This window comes from Oryx dammah, unplaced genomic scaffold, assembly GCF_014754425.2.
Source record: "Oryx dammah isolate SB20612 unplaced genomic scaffold, SCBI_Odam_1.1 HiC_scaffold_19, whole genome shotgun sequence".
In the NCBI taxonomy this organism is placed as follows: Eukaryota; Metazoa; Chordata; class Mammalia; order Artiodactyla; family Bovidae; genus Oryx; species Oryx dammah.
The window spans coordinates 69047760-69071065 of NW_024070203.1; the positions used below are offsets into that span (position 1 = coordinate 69047760).

The 23306-nt window shown below is 38.1% G+C and overlaps 1 protein-coding gene across 2 annotated transcripts in view; it reads left to right on the forward strand.

Moving 5' to 3' along the window:
• Nucleotides 1-2932, forward strand: part of ANGPT1 (angiopoietin 1) — a 296850-nt gene extending 293918 nt beyond the window's left edge. For both annotated transcript variants that reach the window (XM_040262143.1, XM_040262144.1), the window contains exon 9: nt 352-2932. In XM_040262143.1, the coding sequence (XP_040118077.1) occupies nt 352-512 (161 nt within the window). In that variant the 3' untranslated portion in view covers nt 513-2932. The remainder of the gene's footprint in view (nt 1-351) is intronic.
• Nucleotides 2933-23306: the final 20374 nt, after the last annotated feature.

Sequence of the window (23306 nt, forward strand, 5' to 3'; positions counted from 1 at the left end):
AATGCCTCTGAAGGGTTTCATTTTACTTACCCTTTGTACAAATCCAGGCCTGACTAGATCGTATCTTGAAACCCAAATGTTTCCCATCATTACATTGGGAAATGAGTCCCAATGGAGTGACACTGAAAGCTGATTTTCATGAGAGCATTCCTCTTTCTGATTGTACACTGTCTGTTGGATGCTATTTAAAACAATTTCACTACCAGGAAGATATTTTTTGAATACCTCTGATTTGCAAATAATCATAAGTATGAATGTTTCCCTTCAGTAAGTGGCATGAATTTCCAAATATTCAATTTACTTATGTAATTGTTTCTTCTCCTTCTCTTTCATTATTAACTAATTTTTCAGGCTGGTGGTTTGATGCCTGTGGCCCATCCAATCTAAATGGAATGTTTTATACGGTGGGGCAGAACCATGGAAAACTGAATGGAATAAAATGGCATTATTTCAAAGGGCCCAGTTACTCCTTACGTTCCACAACGATGATGATTCGACCTTTGGACTTTTGAAGGCATATCAGTCAAGAGCAATTATAAAAGCCACCAAGAAATCTGGAGAAGCCACCAGATGAGAAACTGCTTGAAAATTTCTGACACAAACAATATGGTCTCCCTTCTAGCAACAAGTAGCAGTTATGTGAAGTCACCAAGGTCCTTGACTGTGAATTTGGAACCTTCTGAGTTCACAAAGTCTCTGCTTGGGATGATTGTGTTCATACGGCTTAACTATAGACTGTCATTCACTGTCATGCTTTTAAAAGGGAAGAAACTGTTAAGCTCACTGTGCTTCAAACTACTACTGGATTTTATTTTGGAACTGTGGTAGCCAGATGATAAATATGGTTTATTTCATGTAAAACCAAAAAAAAAAAAAAAGAAAAAGAAAAAAGAGAGGGGAAGAAGAAAATGAACAACAACAAAAAGTATACATGAAGAATAAAAACTGGCTTGCCATAATCCTTTGAAAAAGATATATTACACCAGTGAAATGGTGTTATTTCTATGCAAACCTAATAAGTTTGTACTGTTGCACAATTTTAATAAAAGTTCAGGAAGAACAGCATTGCCCTCTGAGTTAGTGAAATGGATTTCAGAAGTCTAATTCCTAAGTCATACTTGCTAGTTGATTTCAGTTAACCCATCTTCAAATGTAAATTCCATTTTGATAAACTATAAAGAATTGCAGTGCATGAAGAATAGCAGTATGAATTAGAAACACACTCTGTTATTCTTTGATTTTTTGATACAGTTTTCAGAAAAAATGGACATAATCAACTATTGGACATATGAGATGAAAATTTATCCTTCCCCCCATGCTACAGTTTTCATTTATTTTAAAAACTGACTGATATATAAATATATTTATAGCCTGAGTAAAGTTTAAAGAATGTGAAATATATCATCAAGCCCTTAAAATAATATACATGCATTTAATATTTCCTTTGATATTATACATGAAAGCAGTATTTTAGAGTGTAATAAGTTGAAATAAAACCAAGTAAACTGGAACAGGTCATTTTACAGTATCTTCTTGCATGTGTCCACTTAAGTGTAACTTTATTATTTTTAAAATAATTATCTTCAATTCTTCCCCCTGTTATTTCATGCTAATTTAATTTTTACTAATTAACTGAAACTTGCTTTCCAGATTCACTCTGTTCCAGTTTCTATAAAAGATACACTTTGAAGTCTATGAAAAATGAAAGAAGAATTATAAATATCATTGTACATAGCATGTTTATATATACAGTAAACCTAATAGCTGTTTATTCTGGAATATGCAACATTGCCCTCAATTGATACAAATAAGCACATTTTCAAAAAACTACTATACCACTTTATGAAATATACTATTTTTTCATATTTTTCTACCTTGGGCTCTGTTTTCTTTCTTAGGCAATTTCTGATTTTAAGACATTACCATTACAGGAAAAAAATTGGCAAACTTTATATGTTAAAGAAAACACAAGAACAAAAGAGAAAATTAATCCTAGTCACTTAACTAAAAAAATTCTAATTACTAGCTACTATAAATCACAATGAAAATATTTCTATGGCTTAACTGATTTTAAGTCAATTTTGGACACAGATATTTGTGGCAATGTGAAGTTACTACAGTATTTTGTCAAGAAGTGCTTTCTGCCTCTAAGTGCTCAAGGTTACAAGCGTGAACAGTTTTTATCAAAACATGAGGTATACTCTGATATACAAAAATTGAAATCCACTTTGAGTTTCCTTTCTTAAAAAAAGTAAAAGTTTTTATCGGGCACTAAGACCAGTTTTAGGCCTGGTGATTTGATCCCTTGTGCCTTTGTGGGTTTCCTCCATTTGAGAGAATAAGGCTACTCACATTTTTCAGAAGTTATTTTTTCAAAGTTTACCATCAAATGTTTATACTTTTACATGTGTATACAAACCTGTTCTGCCTTAAAATTTATGTTTGCAGGTATTCCACAGTTTTTCTATTCTTGTCAACTCTTTCATAACACTGTTTAGCTGCTTCCTCTGAAAACCTCCTTGATGTTTTCATTTAAGTGAATGAAAGTGAGTGTTTTGTTTTTGTGTGTTCCTAGAGATTTTTTTACTTACTATTCTTTTGAAAAGTAATACATTTTCCATCTTATAATACAAAAATAAAAGGAAATAATGGGGAAAAGCATGATATTTACTGTTTTGTTATCTGAGTTTAAAAAATGAAATATTTCCAATTATTTATAATAAAGCAGTACAAAATGTTTTATGACTCCATTATATGCACTGTGGCCATTTAACATGTATATCCTTTGCATTTAATTATTCAGGATAAGACAATTAGGTAATAGGATTTTGTCTTTCAATTTTTATATGAATTAAACTCATGTAGTTTCTATGGCAATTTCTGCACATCAATGGCAGCTTTATTTGATTTAAATAAAATTGAAAGTAACATATTTGTGCAACTCCTCATTTTACATATTTTACAAGTTTTAAAATTAGGGATATATGGAAGTATGGGTTCTATGAAAAAAATTACCAAGTGAACTAAAGTCTCAATCTTTGAAAATCTTTCAATCTTGGATATGATAAGAAAGCTTAGCTGCATTAGAACGTTAGATCAAAGCAATGGGTCTGAGTCCCACATCTCTACTGTGATTGTTATGTCCTGTCAATAATTATCTTTTTTTATATCTTGTGTTCTTTTTTTTATTGAATACATTCTTTAAATTCTATAGTATTCTATATTTGCAAAAGTTTTACACACATGATTTAATACAATCCCATAATAGCCTTTTTTTTAACCCTACTATTGCCCCTCCCCCTTTTCCTCTCCACAGTGGTAACAAGTAGTTTTTTCTCTATATCTGTGAGTCTGCTTCTTTTTTATTTTATTCACTAGTTTGCTGTATTTTTTAGATTCTACATGTGAGTGATAGTATACAATATTTGTCTTTCTCTGACTTACTGTACTTAGCATATTGCCCTATGTCTATCCATGTTGCTGCAAATGGCAAAATTCCCTTCTTTTTTATAACTGAGTAGTACTCCATTGTATGGGCTTCCCAGGTGGCGAAGTGGTAAAGAATCTACCTGCCAATGCAGGAGATGTGGGTTCAATCCCTGGGTTTGAGAAGATCCCCTGGAGAAGGAAATGGCAACTCACTCCAGTATTCTTGCCTGGGAAATCCCATGGACAGAGGAGCCTGGTGGCCTACAATCCATGGGGTCAGATGTGTCTTAGCAATTAAAAGAGTCAGACATGACTTAGCAACTAAACAGCAACAACATTCCATTGTGTATGTGTGTGTGTGTGCATATATATCACCCATCTTCTCTATCCATTCATTTGTTGATGGACACTTAGGTTGTTTCCATGCCTTGAGAATTATAAATAATACCATGAACATTGGGTTGCATGTATCTTTTCAAATTAGTGGGTTTTTTTCTTTTTGGATATATACCCAGGGGCGGAATTGCTAGGCCAGATGGTAGTTGTAATTTTAGTTTTCTGAGAAGCCTCCACTGTACCAATTTACATTCCCACCAAGTGTAGAAGGCTTCTCTTTTCTCCACATGCTGGCCAACGCTTATTATGTGTGTTCTTTTTGATGATAGCCATTCTGACAGGTGTGAGGTGGTACCTCATTGTGGTTTCGGTTTGCACTTCCCTGACGGTTAACAGTGTTGACCATGTTTTCATGTGCCTGTTGGTCATTTGCCTTTCCTGTTTGGAAGAATATCTATTCAGTTCTGCCTTTTTAAATTGGGATGCTCATTTGTTTTTTGATGTTGAGTTGCACAAGCTGTTTATATATGTTGGATATTAACCCCTCACAGGTCAAAACATTTGCAAATATTTTCTCCCATTCAGTAGGTTGTCTTTTTGTTTTGTTGATGGTTTGCTATGTTGTGCAAGCAAGTTTAATTAACTTAAACGTTTAAGTTTAATTAGGTCCCATTTGTTTGTTTTTGCCTTTATTTTCTCTGCTTTAGGATGTTCTGTCAATTGTTAAATGCTGAATTATTATATGACAATTGACAATAAATTCTGGGAACTTGTTGTGGAATAATAGGATGCGTTTTGAATATCTGAGTTTGATATAAAGGGAAAAGGGCATAAAGGTGGGTACCATTATCAGCTATTTTTGCCACAAAACTAGGACTACCTTACCTAAGTTCCTCTTATATAAGTTAAATTTGAAAATAAATGTATGCTTCCTATGTATGCTATAAGGAATCAGAATTGACAGCAAAAAGGTGCTAAAACATTGTAAGTTAAAAATGGACTTAAAAGAAAATAAGAATACTGTGTGCACTTTTACACAGTGTCTAAACATCAAAACAGTGATAGAAAAGTTTAGAGAAGAAAATTATTAAGGCTCTAAATTAACTGGAATGTTTTCATTAGGAGAAAGGTATAACAAAAATATTCATAATGAATTTTTGGATTGTAATTACATAGCACTCCCTTTAGGAAATCATTTTATAGGCTTAATGAGCAGAATGTGAAATATTTTTAACAAACACAGTGAACAGCTACTTAGCATCCAAATGAAGCATTAAGAAGGTATTAAGGGTACAGGTGATTAAAGCATAAAGAAATTTACAATCAGTAGAAAAATAAGCAAGTTATGTTAATGGGCAGTACAAGGAAGTTTATATTAATAAAATTAATGTTTGTTTAAACTGCAACAAGAATACTGGGACAATGTGCTGAAGGTTATGTTCTGTATAGAGTATAATAATAATGTATAAGGAAAACAAGTAACTACTGCTGCTGCTGCTGCTGCTGCTGCTGCTGCTAAGTCGCTTCAGTCGTGTCCGACTCTGTGCGACCCCATAGACGGCAGCCCACCAGGCTCCCCCGTCCCTGGGATTCTCCAGGCAAGAACACTGGAGTGGGCTGCCATTTCCTCCTCCAATGCATGAAAGTGAAAAGTGAAAGTGAAGTCGCTTAGTCATGTCCGACTCGTAGCGACCCCATGGACTGCAGCCCACCAGGCTCCTCCACCCATGGGATTTTCCAGGCAAGAGTACTACTACTCAATAGTAAATTTATATGTACATGTTTTTAAAATTTAAGGAAACACACAGGCATCCCTCAATTTACACAATACATTTTATAGAAGATGGTGTCTGAGCTTTGTTCTTTGTACACTGTAGAAGGACTGTACTTGCTGCAATTAGTGAACGCGTTGGAAGGAGGTAAAACTGCAAAAGTTTGGATCATTGAGGACAAATGATACAATCTGTTAGAATGAGGACCTGATATATACAGCAGCATAACATGAATGGACTGGATAAGCTAAATTTGGAGAGGATTTAAGGGGAAAAATTTCAAATAATTCCATGATTAGATGAAAGGTGGGAAGGGTCAAGGTCACTCCAGATTTTTGTCTTGGCTAATTAGAGAGAAGATGGTGCAAATATCCAAAATAAGGAACACAGGTTTAGGGGAGTGGATAATGAGTTCAATTTTACATGTTGAATTAGAGATGCTAGTGATTCAGGCTTGGCAGTGGAATATAATGAGTCTGAGCTCAAGCAGGACCAACATGGATGATATTGGACTCTAGATTATTTAGGCAGAAATTAAAATTGTTAGACAAGATTATTTGAAAAGCATATGTAGTGAAATAGATCTCACTTAAACACTTGATCAAGCATAAAATTTTTAAGGAGCAGATAAACGACAATAATTCAAAAAGGAGATGAGAAATTACATCTGGATAAACTAGAGAAAAATCGTCACAAGGGAATGGAGTTATAGAAGTCAGGTGAGTGGATTGCATCAATAACTGAAGATGCCTAACTCACCATAGATGGTGGGGGCATTATTATTGAAAAGTGCCCACTGAATTTGGCATACAGGGGGCCACTGGTGATTTTTGTTAGGCCAGAATTAGAGGTGTAAGGGGTAAGACACCAGGCAGCAAGAGGGTTATGAATAAATGAAAGGTAAGGACAAAAGGATAATTAGAGTTCAGACTCTTCCTATTTACAGTAGAATTACTTCTAGGCTAGTGTTATATGTTAGAAGCTTTTTAGAAATGCAGAATCTCAGACCCCATCCCACTACTGAATTAGAATCTTCATTTTAATAAGATACTCAAGTGACTCATGGACGTTAAAAGTTTGAGAAACTTGGTTTAGACTGTCGTTGTCATTGGGTCACTAAGTCATGTCTGACTCTTTGGTGACTCCATTGACTTTAGCCCTCCCAACTCCTCTGTCCATGGGATTTCCCAAGCAAGAATACTAGAGTGGGTTGCCATTTCCTTCTCCAGGCGATCTTCTCAACCCAGGGACTGAACCCAGGTCTCCTGCTTGGCAGACTGATTCTTTACCACTGAGCCACCTGCAAAACCCATGGGTTTAGATTAGATTTTCAAAAAGAAGGCTGAGAACGAAAGGAGCTAGGGAGGGAACTAAAGGGACAGGAGTGGCTTTTAGGATTCTTTTTTAGGATGACAGGTGTGTGAGTGTACACGCAGACTAAGGAAGATGAGCCTTTCCAGGAACTGAGGCTGAAAGGAGGAACAGAAAGGTCCTTAGATGAAACAAGTGTTCTGGGGTGGCTGAGAGCATGACTGAGTGTTGGGAGGGAGAGGAGGTTTACTTTTAATGGGAGGAGAAATGTCTCTCTGAAGAGACTAGGAGAGAATGAAATGCTGTAGGAGGCACAGCCAGTTAATGGTCTCTGTTTCACAGAGGAAGTGGAAGGAAGCATATTTGTAAGAGTGTGGGCAGTTCAATTAAACAGTGTTTGAAAATAGGTTTGGCATGACCACTTAACGAAATGGGTGCAGCAAACATCTCTAGCGGAGTCGCAACTTTATCAAGTACTTCTGGAGGCTCAAATGGCAGCTCCTGCAGTGCAGGAGAGCTGGGTTTGATCCCTGGCTTGGGAAGATCCCCTGGAGGAGGGCATGGCAACCCATTCCAGTATTCTTGCCTGGAGAATCCCAGGGACAGAGGAGCCTGGTGGGCTACAGTCCGTGGGGTCACAAAAGTCCGACATGACTAAACAACTAACACTTTCTAAAGATTTAATTAAGATTTGGAAGTCATGAGTGTGAACAGACTAATCTACATTCCCCAGTGATTTCATATGTGTGAAAATAATGAAATAAAAAGCCTCACCCAAAGCTCACCGTCTCCTCTTTAAAGCCCACCCAAATTCCCCTAGACTGAATTTCTCACCCTTCTTCTGTGTTCCCATGGCATTTTATTTCTACTTACGGTAAAGAATTTTCAGTTTGACTCGTGCCCCAGTCAGCTATGAATACACTTGTTCTGTGTCCAGATAGTGAGCATCTGGGGTCAGGGATAAAATTTAATTAGTTTTTGTTGTTGTTGTTCCCAGAACCTAACATTGCGTCTAGACCATTCTTGAATCTCAGTTAAGTGTCAAATGATTTACACTTTTTCTGTTCCAGATTATAACCGGAGTTCTTATTCCGTGTCTCATTTTACATTGTGTTTTTAGGAACCAGTATAATGTGAAGACAGCTTAGATGGTAAGTAAATTGGGTTAACTGGGGGTGAGTAGGTGGAGGAATCGGAGAAGGCAATGGCACCCCACTCCAGTACTCTTGCCTGGAAAATCCCATGAATGGAGGAGCCTGGTGGGCTGCAGTCCATGGGGTGGCTAAGAGTTGGACACGACTGACAACGACTGAGCGACTTCACTTTCACTTTTCACTTTCATGCATTGGAGAAGGAAATGGCAACCCACTCCAGTGTTCTTGCCTGGAGAATCCCAGGGACGGGGGAGCCTGGTGGGCTGCCGTCTATGGGGTCGCACAAAGTCGGACACAACTGAAGTGACTTTTTGGACATGACTGAAGTGACTTAGCAGCAGCAGGTGGAGGAACGGATGGACCCATGACACATGAATGAAAACTACAGGAATTCAAAATGATCTATATATTTTTTTTTCTTGAGAGGTTATACTGTAAGAAAAATGCCTTTATGCTTTCAACAAAAAGATTATAAAGACAATTTTTCCAAACATCAAAGGACATCAGATTATTTATATACTAATGAGAATCATGTGGGTTACATTTCTCTCTGAATTAGACATGATTTGTTTAGAGTGTAAGGAACAAGAAACAAACCATGGATCCTAGCATAACAAAAATATCTGACAATATTTGAGCTGCCTGTGTCCAAACTAGTAAGACGCACAATGAGTCTAGTACTCAGAGAACGACAACACTGATCTGAACCTCAGCCAAGGAAGGAACAGCCAAAGCACAGATGTCAGCATTTCTGGGGGCAGTGGAACAGGGAAAAGGAGATGTGGGAATTTCCATTATTGTACCAGAAATCCACAAAAGCCTCTGTGGTAATGGCTCAGCAGTATAGAATCCTCCTGACAATGTAGGAGAGGCAGGTTTGAACCCTGGGTTGGGAAGATCCCCTGGAGAAGGAAATAGCAACCATCTCTAGTATTGTGGGTGTCCCTGGTAGTTCAGACAATAAAGAATCTGGCTTCAGTGCAGGAGACCTGGGTTCAATCCCTGAGTCAAGAAGACACCTGGAGAAAGGAATGGCTACCCACTCCAGTATTCTTGCCTGGTGAATTCCATGGATAGAGGAGCCTGGCGGGCTAGTCCTTGGGTTCACAAAGAGTCAGATATGACTGAGCAACTAATACTTTCACATTAGTATTCTTGCCTGGGAAATTCCATGGACAGAGGAGCCTGGCAGGCTACAGTCCATGGGGTTGCAAAAGAGTCAGACACAACTTAGTGACTCAACAATTGTATCTTCTGGACTATATTATTGCTTTTGTGAGTTTGTAGATTAAGAGTGAGGATGAGCCACTTGGAAAAGGTGCCTGGTATGCAGACAGAGATCAGTAAAAGTGTGTTCACTGACTGTCTCTGGACCTCAAAACTGAGAAGTCTAACATTATTGGTGCCCTGTGGCACTTGGTTTCCATAGGAAAGGCTGTTAACTGAGAAATCTTGCAATCTGTGATTCTCTATCAAGAATTACAGGATTTTTTAGGTTGCCGTTGGGTTTTTGTTTGTTCACTTGTTTTGGTTTGGGTTCGGTTTTTCTGACCAGGAGAGTGTAGCCAGCTCCCACACAAGGTGAGCTAGAAGTGCTGAATGGTAAATGTCTCAATAAACAATTTTTAGCAAATGACAGATGTCTGTAGCCCTTCTTTTCCCCTTGATCAAGGCAACTCTGGGATGAATTCTACACTGTATCCCAAATCTCTGAGCAGAAATGAGTTCCCATTGCTCACACTGGCAACTAACTTGATAACACACTATTTTGTTGTGTTATTTTCCTACCTGTCTTATCTCCAATCCTTTACCCATGTCCCTGGAATCACCTCTCAGATGAAATACTTGCCCTCAAATCTTTTTCTCATGCTCTACTTTGGGCAGAACCCGAATCAAGAGAAGTCTGTGTGTATCAGGTGCATGGTTAATTACTGAGAAACAGAGATGCCTTCAATAATGTAAAGACCAGTTGAGAGTGAGAACAGTCACAGAGGAGCCTTTATAAGGACAGATGGAGCTGATGGTCTCTGAAAGCATTCATCAAAATAACCAGTTGTAAGTCATATTTTACATCTGTTACCACTGTACTTCCCTTCATAAAGTTTTACTAAATATGCCAGACTAGAATAAAACATACCATGGATAGTTGAGAGAAGGATTTGTGCCCACTCTGTGTTAGAGTAGAAGAGTTAAAAGTGACCATCCCCAAGGCAATTTTAGGGGTGGCCCTGGAGACTGGGACGTCTCCAAGGGGGAGGTGAAGCTAGAGTGATACTGTTTTTGAGCAGTTATGTCATACGGGTTTCCTCATGAGAAGACGTTTCTGCCACAGTAACCGTGGATTATTCCAGATTAAGGGAATCATCAGACTTCTTTAGGGTGGCCACTGAGTTAAATGCATCCTATATGTACTGGCTACCTTCACGGAGAACCAAGCCGATGGCCTCTTCTCTATCAGCATGCCTCTCACTGCCCCAGCGTCATTTCCCAGCTGCCTTTCTGCTGCTCCATCTTCATTCCTCCCTGATTATATAGACCCAGCGCATTGTTAGTGCTATCAACCTTACAACTCTAGTCTGCCATGTTTATGAAAGTGATTAAATACAGTCTCATTTTCCGTATTATTATTTCAGTGAGAAACGTATTTGGCTTAAAAGATTTCAGTATGTTTCATTGTTTTCCAACATGAAAACATTATTTATTTTCTACAAGAAACATTTACCAAAATATTTATTTCAAACTGTCAGGTCCTTTTGTATTATTGCACTGAGCTTTCTGCTCAGTGTCTCACAAGGTCAAAATCAAGGCCTCAGCAAGCTGCACACTCACCCGGAGCTGAGGATCTGTCTAAGCACTCTGTTGACAGAATGAAGTTCTTGAGGTTGTAGAACTGGAGTCTCCTTCCTGCTGGAGGTGAGCTGGTGGCCATACTTGGCTCTCGGCCACTCCCAGGGAAGACTGTATATTGTTGTTATTGTTCAGTCACTCAATCGTGTCCGACTCTTTGCAACTCTATGGACTGCAGCACACCAGGCTTCCCTGTCCTTCACTATCTCCCAGAGTTTGCTCAAACTCATGTCCATTTAGTCAATGGTGCCATGCAATCATCTCATCCCCTGTCATCCCCTTCTCCTCCTGCCCTCAATCTTTCCCAGTGTAAGGGTCTTTTCCAATGAGTCAGCTCTTCACATGAGGTGGCCAAAGTGATGGAGCATCAGCGTCAGTTCTTCCAATGAATATTCAGGGTTGATTTCCTTTAGGATTTACTGGTTTGATCTCCTTGCAGTCCAGGTGACTCTCAAGAGTCTTCTATAACACCACAATTTAATTGTATGGGCTTGACCTAATCATATGAACCCTGTAAATTGGGGTCTAGACATCAGAGACAGGAGTGAAATCCATTACCTTCACAGTCCTTGGCATTATACTGGGCAAGTGCAATGTGAGGTAAAGAATTTTGGGGGCCAGCAAAGAATTCTGCCTCCCATAGATGAGAAGGGGCTTACTGGGTGGTACAATGGTAAATAATCTGCCCACCAATGTAGGAGATGCAGGTTCGATCTCTGAGATGGGAAGAACCCCTGGCGAGGAAAAGGAAATGGCAACCTACTCCAGCATTCTTGCGCAGAACATCCTGTGGACAGAGGAGCCTAGTGGGCTACAATCCATGGGGTCACAGAGTAAGATACATCTTAGCAACTAAACAACAACAACATAGATGAGAAACAAAGTATATAATAATATTCTGTTTATCAGGAAATAGATCTAGTGTTTTGGAAATGGTGCATATTCAAGAAAACATTGTCATGTATTATGTATGTAGTTAATGTCTCAAGAAACAATCTTCAACAGAGAATGTATCTCTGTGGATAAACATCTCATGCATGTATGCTAAGTTGCTTCGATCGTGTCTGACTTTGACCCTATGGGCTATAGCCAGCCAGGCCTCTGTCCATTGGATTCTCCAGGCAAGAATACTGAAGTGGTTGCCATGCCCTTCTCTAGGGGATCTTCCTAACTCAAGGATCCAACCTGAGTCCCTTACGTCTCCTGAATTGGCAGGCTGGTTCTTTACCACTAGCACCACCTGGGAAGCCCACAGATATACATCTCAGGTCAATGTATGTCAGAAGATCTAGGCCAACAGCCTAGCACTGATATTTACCCTAGAAAATTCTCTTACCCTCTCTGATATTATTTCCTCAGATTTTAAACATGGATAATAATAACAATCTTTGCTTGCTTTTTTTTCTTTCCTGTGCAGCATCATGGTCAGACTCAATGAGATATTTAAGTACTGTTGTGAGTATAAATCTCAATTTCATAAGCTCAGACAAGCAATAAAGACCACAATAATTTACACTGTGATAATATAATTATATAAAACATTATATGGTTTAATCAGCTTAATTTTAACTCCCCATCAAATCAGCAAGGAAATCACTTCAGTTACTTGCAACTTCCCTATCCCAACACAGTGTGGAGGTTCCAGAGTGTAATGGAGAGGCAAGGTCATGGAGACCACATCTCTAGTCATACTCCACATCTGTGACCCCCGAGGCACCCATTGTCCCAAGGGCAATCTTTTCCATCAGCTCTGGGATGCTAAAGGGTTGGGAGCTGGACCTACAATATATTGTAGCCTGACTGTTATAAATCACAATCCTCAAACACGAAAGTCTTCCCCACCCAAGTTCTGTATTTTTGTGCACTTGGGTCCCACTGTCAGGAATGCCTTTTGTTTTCTACCCTGTATCCAGGGCTATTGAATGTCTCTGAAACATTCTTTAAGATTTTGCTCAAACATTACTGTATCTTCCTTGATCACATGACCATATCCCTATGACTGTGAGTCCATACCATCTTAAAATCTATAGGAGCACCTAATACAAAGTATTAGAGTTCCTTGTTAGTGATGGCCTTTCTTTCTTACTAGATCATGAGTTCCCCAAGAGAAAGACTCTGTTAATTTGACTCTGGTAATTAACTGTAGTATGCTTTAAATTTAGCACAAAATTCAACCATGTAGAATGTGGTACATCAAAATAAATATTTAATGAAAGAATCTCACCATTTTCTCTCCCTTTTTTACACTCTATATTCCAGTTTTATTGAACTTTAAGTGTATTCTGTTGATCTGGTCCTTTCCTTCCCATGCCTTTGTATATTATGTCTCATATTATGCATCTGATATATCATATACATTATACCTATGCATTATGTATATAAGATTGCAGGCAATACTAGGAAGTGAAATCATCATGTTGAAAAGTGATAAATGAAGGGAAAGAATCATAGTTTTTTTGCCTACTCTGGACAAATAATACCTCAGAGTTGATGGGAATATTTCTCTTCCTAGAATGATAGAATTACAATGCCATCATTTTATGTTCCCTGATGAGCTAGTCGATCTAAGCAATGGCTATTGACATTAATAAAAATAATGAACTAAATGCCATATAACTCCTATTTGAATCACACATTGTTTATGAAGCATTCTTGCCAAAAACCAAACCTGAATCCTATAAAACTCTACATCTGACTATCAGTTTACAGAAATTAAAAAATGGACAGAGGATATGAACAAACATTTTTCCACAGAATACATACAGATGGTCAACAGACACATAAAAAGATGCTCAACATCACTAATCATCAGAGAAATGCAAATAAAAACCTCAGTGAGATAGCATATCACACCTGTCAGAATGGCTATCATCAAAAATACCACAAATAATAAATATTGGGGGTATGGAGAAAAGGTAACCCTAGTCCACTGTTGATGGAAATGTATTGAATTGACCAAAAATTTCCATCAGTGTAAGCAAAAATGAAAGACATTTTTCATTTTCACCAAGAACTTTATTGAATAATGTATTCACAGTCTTGTTTCACTACTTTCTGCCATTTTTCAGGCAACTTCTTAATTCCATCTTCCCAAAACCTGTTATATTTTTGAGCAAAAACCTGTTCAGGTATCTTTTACACTCTTCTATGGAAATGAAATTTTTTCCATTATGAGAATTTTGTAAAGACCAAAATAAATGAAAATCTGAAGATGCAAGTCTGATGAATGTGGCGGATGAATCAGAACTTCCTAGTCAATCTGTAACAGCTTTTGCCCAGTCATCAAAGAAACATTCAATCTTGTATTATCCTGATTGAAGATTATGCATTTTCTGTTGACTGCTTCTGGACACTTTTTGTGGAGTGCTGCTTTCAGTTGGTCTAATTGGGAGCAGTATTTGTTGAAATCAATCATTTGGTTTTCTGGAAGGAGTTCACAATGGAGGACTCCCTTCTAACCCCAATACTATATACACAGTATCACCATCTTTGGATGAAGACTGGCCTTTGGTGTGGTTGGTGGTGGCTCATTTCACTTGCTCCACAATCTCTTCTTTCCACATTATTGTACAGTATCCATTTTTCATCACCTGTCACAATTTGTTTTAAAAATGGAATGTTTTCATTATGTTTAAGTAGAAAATCACATGTGGAAATACAGTCAAGAAAGTTTTCTTCACTTCACTTATGTGGAACCCAAACATCAAAGTGGCTAACATAACCAAGCTGGTGCAAATGATTTTCAGTGCTTGATTTGGATATTTTGAGTATGTGTGCTATCTCCCACATGGTATTACATTGATTGTTCTGAATTAATGTCTAGATTTGATCACTATCAATTTCAACTGATCATCTTGACTCTGTAGCATTGTCCAGAGAGAAATCATCAGCATGAAACTTCAAAAACCACTTTTGACACATTCAGTCAGTTACAGGACCATCTCCAAACACTGAACAGAATTTTTTGTGCCTTTCAGTTGGATTTTTAGCTTTCTTGAAATAATAAAGCATATTACGCTGAAGACTTTTTTCTTCCATCTTCAATATGAAAATGGCTACACAAAAATTTACCAACTCTGATAAGTTTTTTTAAATGCACACTTATATGATAACTCTCATAATACAGTCTAAGAAAATTGCTTTGAATGAAGTTAAAGACAAATATGCACTACTAGAACCATCTTGGAGAAGGCAATGGCAACCCACTCCAATACTCTTGCCTGGAGAATCCCAGGGACGGGGGAGCCTGGTGGGCTGGCATCTATGGGGTTGCATAAGTCAGACACGACTGAAGCAGCTTAGCAGCAGCAGCAGCAGAACCATCTTACTGTAAAAAAAACTGAATGAGCTTCTTTTGGCCAAGCCAATAAATTGATGCAGCCACTATGGAAAACACTATGGAGATTTCTTAGGAATTTAAAAGTAAAAAAGTAAAACTACTATATGATCCAGCAGTTCCTGTCCTGGGCATACATCTAGAATAAAGTGAAACACATTTGAAAACATACATACAGTCCATGTTCATAGCAACATTTATTTACAATAGACAAGATATGAAAGCAACTTCAGTTCAGTTCAGTTCAGTCGCTCAGTCTTGTCCTACTCTTTGTGACCCCACGAATCGCAGCATGCCAGGCCTCCCTGTCCATCACCAACTCCCAGAGTTCACCCAAACTCATGTGCATTGAGTCAGTGATGCCATCCAGCCACCTCATCCTCTGCCGTCCCCTTATCCTCCTGCCCCCAATCCCTCCCAGCATCAGGGTCTTTTCCAGTGAGTCAACTCTTCACATCAGCTGGCCAAAGTATTGGAGTTTCAGCTTCAGCATCAGTCCTTTCAATGAACACCCAGGACTGATCTCCTTTAGGATAGACTGGTTGGATATTCTTGCAGTCCAAGGGACTCTCAAGAATCTTCTCCAACACCACAGTTCAAAAGCATCAATTCTTCGGCACTCTTCACAGCTTTCTTCACAGTCCAACTCTCACATCCACGCATGACCACAGGAAAAACCATAGCCTTAACTAGATGGACCTTTGTTGGCAAAGTAATATCTCTGCTTTTTAATATGCTATCTAGGTTGGTCATAACTTTCCTTCCAAGGAGTAAGCGTCTTTTAATTTCATGGCTGCAATCACCATCTGCAGTGATTCTGAAGCCCCCCAAAATAAAGCCTGACACTGTTTCCACTGTTTCCCCATCTATTTCCCATGAAGTGATGGGACCAGATGCCATGATCTTAGTTTTCTGAATGTTGAGCTTCAAGCCAACTTTTTCACTCTCCTCTTTCACTTTCATCAAGAGGCTTTTTAGTTCCTCTTCACTTTCTGCCATAAGGATGGTGTCATCTGCATATCTGAGGCTATTGATATTTCTCCCGGCAATCTTGATTCCAGCTTGTGCTTCTTCCATCCCAGCATTTCTCATGATATACTCAACTTAAGTGTCATCAATGGCCAAATGGAGATATATATATATAAATAAAATATACTTGCATACAATATTAATTTGCATATATCACATACATAATGAAACATTATATATATTATATATAATGAAATATTACTCAGCCATAAAAAGAATGAAATTTTGCCGTTTGTAATAAGATGGACCTGAAGAGTATTATGCTTAGAGAAATAAAGTCAGACATAGAAAGACAAATACAGTATGTTGTCATTTATAAGTGGAATCTAAAGAAAACAGAAAAATGAATATAACAAAACAGAAATAGACTCACTGATGTAAAGAGCAAACTAGTGGTTACCCATGGGGAGAGAGCATGGGAGAGGGATGAGATAGAGTAAAGGACTAAAAGGTACAGACTACTATGTAGAAAATAAACTGCAAAGATACATTTTATAGCACAGGGAATACAGCCAATAATTTATAATAACTTTAAATTGAGTATAATCTATAAAAATATTGAATCCCTATGTTGTACACTTGAAAGTAATATAATATTATAAATCAACTCTACTTCAATAAAATGAAGTGTGTAGATTAACTTTAGAGCCAGCACTTACAACTTCCTTTAAAGTATTTTGCATTTCCAGTTGTAACATATTTACACAGAAGATTTTTATGACTACTGCCTATCTCAATATAAAGTATTTTAAAGAGCCTACTGCATCTTAGATGCCTTGTTTTTGTATATAAGATATTTTTTAAGAGTTTGTGCACTCCGAGCGTTTCTGCATTTATGTACTTCTTTGTCTAAATAGCTTACCTATGAAGAAATCAGGAAATTATGTTCTCTCCAATGTATCCCTGGAATCCCTTTGCAGAATTTCAGTGAAAAGCAGCTGCTTCCTCAGTGGTTACAATTCACAGTTATTTCCACAAAACGTTTTTATTAAGAAAATGATTTTCTGCTGAGAATGCTTCATCTCTGCTACATCTTTCCTTTGGTGGTTTATTAAAAAAAATAAATAGTTCTTTTATGTAATTCATGTTGAAATCAAATTGAGAAAATGCCATCAGCTGAGACATGTTAGTAACATTTGGGCCTTCCTCCATCAGCATTGCCAAATCCCTAGGTGGGTGGCTTCTTTCTAATTCTCATGTCCATTCATCTGTATCAACTTGGGCATTTTTTCAGTGATTTTATGCCAAAGGCATGCATTTAAATAGATAATTATGTTTTTATATTATTTTCTGTATATTCCTTTAGCCTTTTGTTGTGACAAGAATAAGCATGTCCCCAAAAGTATCTGGCTTTCTGTTTTTCATCATCAAGTAACAAACCTCAAAACATCTTTTAAACATTGATTATTTAATTACTAAAATTGTGTAAAGTCTAGTTGTGTTTCTTACTACTGTCTATGTTATACAAAGGTTTATTGTTGTTGTTTGGTTGCTGAAACACGTCCAAATGTTTTGTAAAATTATGGACTGCCCTTGGACTATGTAGCCTATCAGGTTCCTCTGTCTGTGGGATTTTCCAGGCAAAAATATTGGATCGGACTGTCATTTCCTTTTCCAGAGGATCTTCCCAACCCAGGGATCAAACCTGCATTAGCAGGCAGGTTCTTTACCACTGAGCCACCTGGGAAGCCCATGCAAATGTATAGATATTTATTTTTACGTTCTGACTATTTTCCTCCAAATTCCTCATACTAAATATGAGAGTCACCAGGGCCATGTGGGTGATGAGTAAGTCTTAATTCTTTCCATTGAAAATCATTTTTTATTCTTAAAACAATTTTTAAAATCAAAACAGAAGCAGACATTTTAGTATTTCTCCCTGTGATCAAAGTTCTGTTCTACAAGCCTCTGGTATAGGGAACCCACTTTGAAATCCCTCTTCTCTCTTGTAAACTCTTCCTATGCGTGTGTGCGTGCTCAGTCACTGCAGTCGTGTCCGACTCTTTGTGACATTATGTCAGGCTCCTCTGTCCTTGGAATTATCCAGGCAAGAATCCTGGAGCGGGTTGCCATGTCCTCCCCAGGGGATCTTCCCCACCCAGTGACTGAGCCAGTGTCTCTTGCATTGCAGGCGGATTCTTTACCTGCTGAGCCACCTGGAAAACCCCACACTCTTCATTTAGAGACTAAAGTTGTAATCATATTTGTAAAGCTAGATCCAAGTTCAGCATATGGCACATGCTAAACAGCTGCTTATGGAGCTAAAAAGAGCTGAAATATTAGATATTGATTAAGTCATATATAGTCTTACTCTTTCAGAAGAGAAAATTTTGCCTGGTTCACTTAGCTTACTGTCTTAGGTTTATTTTACTCACTTTTGAATGACACTGATTATACATGTATTAGTGTTTAACAGTAACACTCATTTCATTTTATTATAGTTCTTAAAATTGTGTCCCTAAATACCTGAAATCGATTTAGAATGTTACAAATATCTGCTTAAAAGGGAGACTCTGACCATTAAAAAAAATATATATATATATATATAATAGTACTGTCCTCAGTGTCATTTCCTGTATTTAAGGAAGCAAGATTCAAACCACAAAACCATTACTGAGGCATAATTTGTGTGCTTCTCTTAGATATTTAAAGACTACCACCAAACAAATAATATTCCTTTGCTTCCACTTAATAATATTATTAGATTTAATCTCTAAAAGCATACCTGAAATTTAAGACTTCTCCATTACTAACCACTGTTTATTGGCCTTAAATAAAAAGATGATTTCTGCCTTAAGGATTTTCTGTATGACTTAAACTAGAGGCTGAATGGAATTAATTCAATGTAGAGATCCAGTCTTACCTACATTTGTAGTTCATAGTTACAATCATAAGGAGATGCTAACTCTTAAGTTATGACACTTGAAATTCCACATCCCAACCAGCCCATATTTATGGAGCACCCACTGTGTGGAAAGTGCTGCAGTGGCACCATGGATAGCAAAAAACAAAGTAACCGCTTTATTACAAGGAATGAACACGTAAGGAATGGGACATCACAGTCAGACGCCTAGTATCATGCAGGTCACTCTGACAGATAATTGAATGGAACATTAATAACAGAACTAATTCAAGTATTTTTATTTTTTAAGATTTTAAGGTCTCATTCCTGATTCTGTCACACCCTGAATGCTGATTGCAACATCTTGAGGATCCTAACAAAGGTTGTTCATCATTTCTATCCCAGGTCTTTGGCATGCTAAGGCAAGTTTCCCAGATTCCATTTGCTTGAAAGCTCTTAGTCCCCTTCCCTAAAGCAGTAAATAGGAATTAGGGCTTGGTTCCCAGAAAGCAAAACTGAAACTCTCAAACAAAGAAGGAGAAAGGAAAGCTGTTCCAATATTTAGGAGGGTGCCTCAAAAATAAAAGGAATAACCAGTGATAATGGAAGGGCCATCTGGAGGGTAATAGGCACCACTGAGGAGGATATATAACTAACAAACATGTCAGGAGCATTGAAGACCTGGTCTAGAAAGACAAGATTGTTAGGAAACCAGCACCAATTAGATGTACGTTCCAAAACAGAATTAGTTACATGAGTGTTACAAGAAGGCTGAGTATATATTTGGGTAGGTGTGTGGAGCCTGTTTGAGGGAATTTTGATCTGTGGCTTAACAGAAGGAGGCATCATCTTAACATTTTGGTGGAGCTGGGGCAAAGAGCAGATTGCCCAAAATTATATTTGGAAATCTCACCATAATCAAGGCAGAACAACTGCAAAGACCAGTCCAGGGTGTAGTAGGGGAGGTGAGGCTGGGAGATCCCAGTAACAAGATAGGAAAATAGTTTTAGGAAGTTGTCATGGAAGATAAACAATGAATATCAGGGGCCAGTGTTTCCCCTGGAGGTGGAGGACATTCTCATGTCCAAAACTCAGAGAGGAAGCAGTGACTTAGAAGACAAACATTCGGTTGATAAGAGGCAGCGCTTTCTCTTTGTCTTTTGCCTTAATTGTAAAACAAGGAGATTTTAGAGCACTACTGTGAGAGAGCGAAGGGAGTCAGAAGTCACCTCCTGCAACAATTGTTTTGTGTTTGTCTGTTTGTTAATAGACATTATGTTCATACAGCCCGAGACTGGGAACACAATTAACATATTCTCTGCATCACTGAGGTTATATTTTTTCTAGGGGAGACTTAAGTGACACAAAAATGACTCACTGATATAGTCTCAGATAATAACAGATGCTATTAAGAAAATAAAGCAGAATAGGATGTGAGCATGACTGGGCAGGGGATGGTGGGGCCTTTTCAGGGAAAGTGGTCAGATGATAGTGAGAAGACTTGAAGGGGACTTTAATGTGAAGAACCGAACTAGGCAAAAACCTCTGGGGACAGAGTGTTCTGGATGAGCAAACAGCAAATGAAAAGCTGCAAAGGCAGGCATGTGCTTGGTGTGCTTGGGAGAGAGAAGGTCAGTATGGAGGGAAATAGGTCTGGGAGCGGTCGACAGGATTGCAGAGGTTGGCAGCAACTGTGTCCTGGATGTCTTCACAGTGTATTTTGAGGAATCGGGTTTTGTTCCAGGTACTATAGGAGCAGTGGAGGGTTTTGAGTAGCAAGCAGTGTGATCTGATTTCATGCTTAAAAATTATCTCACTTTTTGTAATAATGACAGCTACAGCTGTATCTCTAATGCCCTACAACCCTTTCTTATCACTGATGTCACCATGGCACAGAGCATATGCCAAATATTATCCTAAGTATTATTCCAGAAATACATTTTTTCATAGACTTTACTGTGGAAAACTTTAGGAAGACAATGAATAAAAACAATCAGGAAAGGTGAATTCTACAAAGGAAAACTTTCAATATATAAAATGTTCCCAAAGATAGTAAATTTCTTCTGATAGTAGAAGATCTAGTAACAATGGTGTATACTTTTCTCTTAAAAAAAAAAAAAAAAAACTGGTACTAAAATTTCCTAAAAGATTATCACAATCAAAATAACATACTAGGACAGAATTCTGGCAAGAGATGAATGTTTCCTGATTCCGGTTCTGATTCAGGGTCTCGCAGTCACTGCTGCCTTCTTTTTGGCACATTTCTTGCTGTGCATTTCTATTGCCCATTGCCTGCTGCGTATATCCTGCGGTGCGTTTCCTGTTGCAGTCAGGTATACTACTTATTTGCCACCAAGATGGACACAATTGTTTGTTTAAAAGGTCCCATCCTACACGCTTCTTTCCTTTTCACTCAGGTCATCGTTTGGTCATGTCTCTCTTTGTCCAAGTGAAAGTGTTAGTCACTCAGTCACGTCTGACTCTCTGAAACCCCATGGACTGAATACTGAACTGGGTAGCCGTTCCATTACAGATCTCCAGCATTGCTGGCAGACGCTTCACCATCTGAGCCACCTAATCAATTCTCATCACCAGTGAATATAATCTTGTGATCTTTTATGTGCTTATACGAGGAACAAAAACTATATTCCGGATAAGCAAACTCTGGAAGATAACATTTTCACATACAGAGAATAGGTTGAATCCCTCCCACTTAAAGTTGTATGTTGCTGAGCAAATGATCTAGCCTGTCTGAACCTCAGTTTCCACAAGGGAATGAGACTGTGATGGGCTTTCCAAGTGGCTCAGTGGCAAAGAATTCACCTGATAATGCAGGAGCCACAGGGGACACAGGTTCAATCCCTGGGTCAGAACAATGCCTGGAGGAGGAGATGGCACCCCACTCCAGCATTCTTGCCAGGGTAATCCCACGGACAGGGGAGCCTGGCACACTACAGTCCACGGGGCCACAGAGAGTCAGACATGACTAAGCACACATGCATTCCTATTCCTAAGACTATAATAAGGGTTAAGGGGGAAAATATAGACACTTACTTCACATTCTTGTACCCTAAACATGGTAAATATGCTTAAATGGCAGCTTTTATTATTTAAGTGGTTAAAATAACAATTACCGATGTAGCCTCATATTTTCATTAAAAGAAGGAACATAGTCAACCTATAACCATTTCTGGTCCCTGAACCACCTAAAGAAATGGCAGAGACCCACCCACAAGGGCTATAAGAAAGGTCAAAAGGTTATACGAACATGTGAACATTTTTAACCACAATTTAGATAAATTCACCACAAAATAGCTCAACTTTCAAATATGTGTTTTAAGAGTTAAAGAACATGAATAAGAAATAATAAGATTAAATATTTATGAAAGAGAACAATCTCTCAGGATGATTTCTTTATGATGGTCAGTTTTACTTAACATTCCTCTGTGGACACACTTAAGTAAAATCTTATGAAACTCAAGAAATTATTTTTCTGAAGGTTAGCACCTAGATTATTTTAAAATGACATTTCTTGTTTTTTGAAAGAGATCACTTTTTTTTTTTCCAAAGGAGTAAAACAATTCCTTGGCCTTCACCTCTGAACTCTCACCTTCCCAAAAGACATCTCCAGCAATCTACAAACTCTGCCATATGGAATGATTTAATTTGACAAAGGACAAAAATACCAATTAACTTTATTTTAATTGACTCAACTGTGTGATGTCTGGAAAAGTTGATGACTCAAAAGAAAATCTGACAAGAATGTTTTCAGATCAGAGGGAAATTGCAAAACTTTTGGCTGTGCACCAAATAGGCAAACTTTGGCAACATCCTGTAATAAACACCAGGAGAAAATTGTTAGGTATGCAACAATTTATTCAGGACAATCTTTAAAAAGTTTCCAGTGGATAAAAAAGCCTTTTCTTCTTTTCATTTAATCTTGAATGTCCGTCTGTGTTTAGTATTCTTCACAATGAACTACTAATTAGAACCAGACCTCGTACAAGCATCTCTGAAATTCTCCTCAGTAACTGTTGACCTGTAACACCCTCATGATTTCTACTGTGGGCCACTATTTTCCAAGCACTTGCCTTTAAAAACAATTGTCCTGTATCAGTAGATTAGGATTGAATTGCAAACTTGACTTTTTCCTTAGTATGTGTGTGTCCTTACTTTCTCAGTCATGTCCAACTTTTTGCAACCCCATGGACTGTAGCCCGCCAGGCTCCCCTGTCCGTGGGGATTCTCCA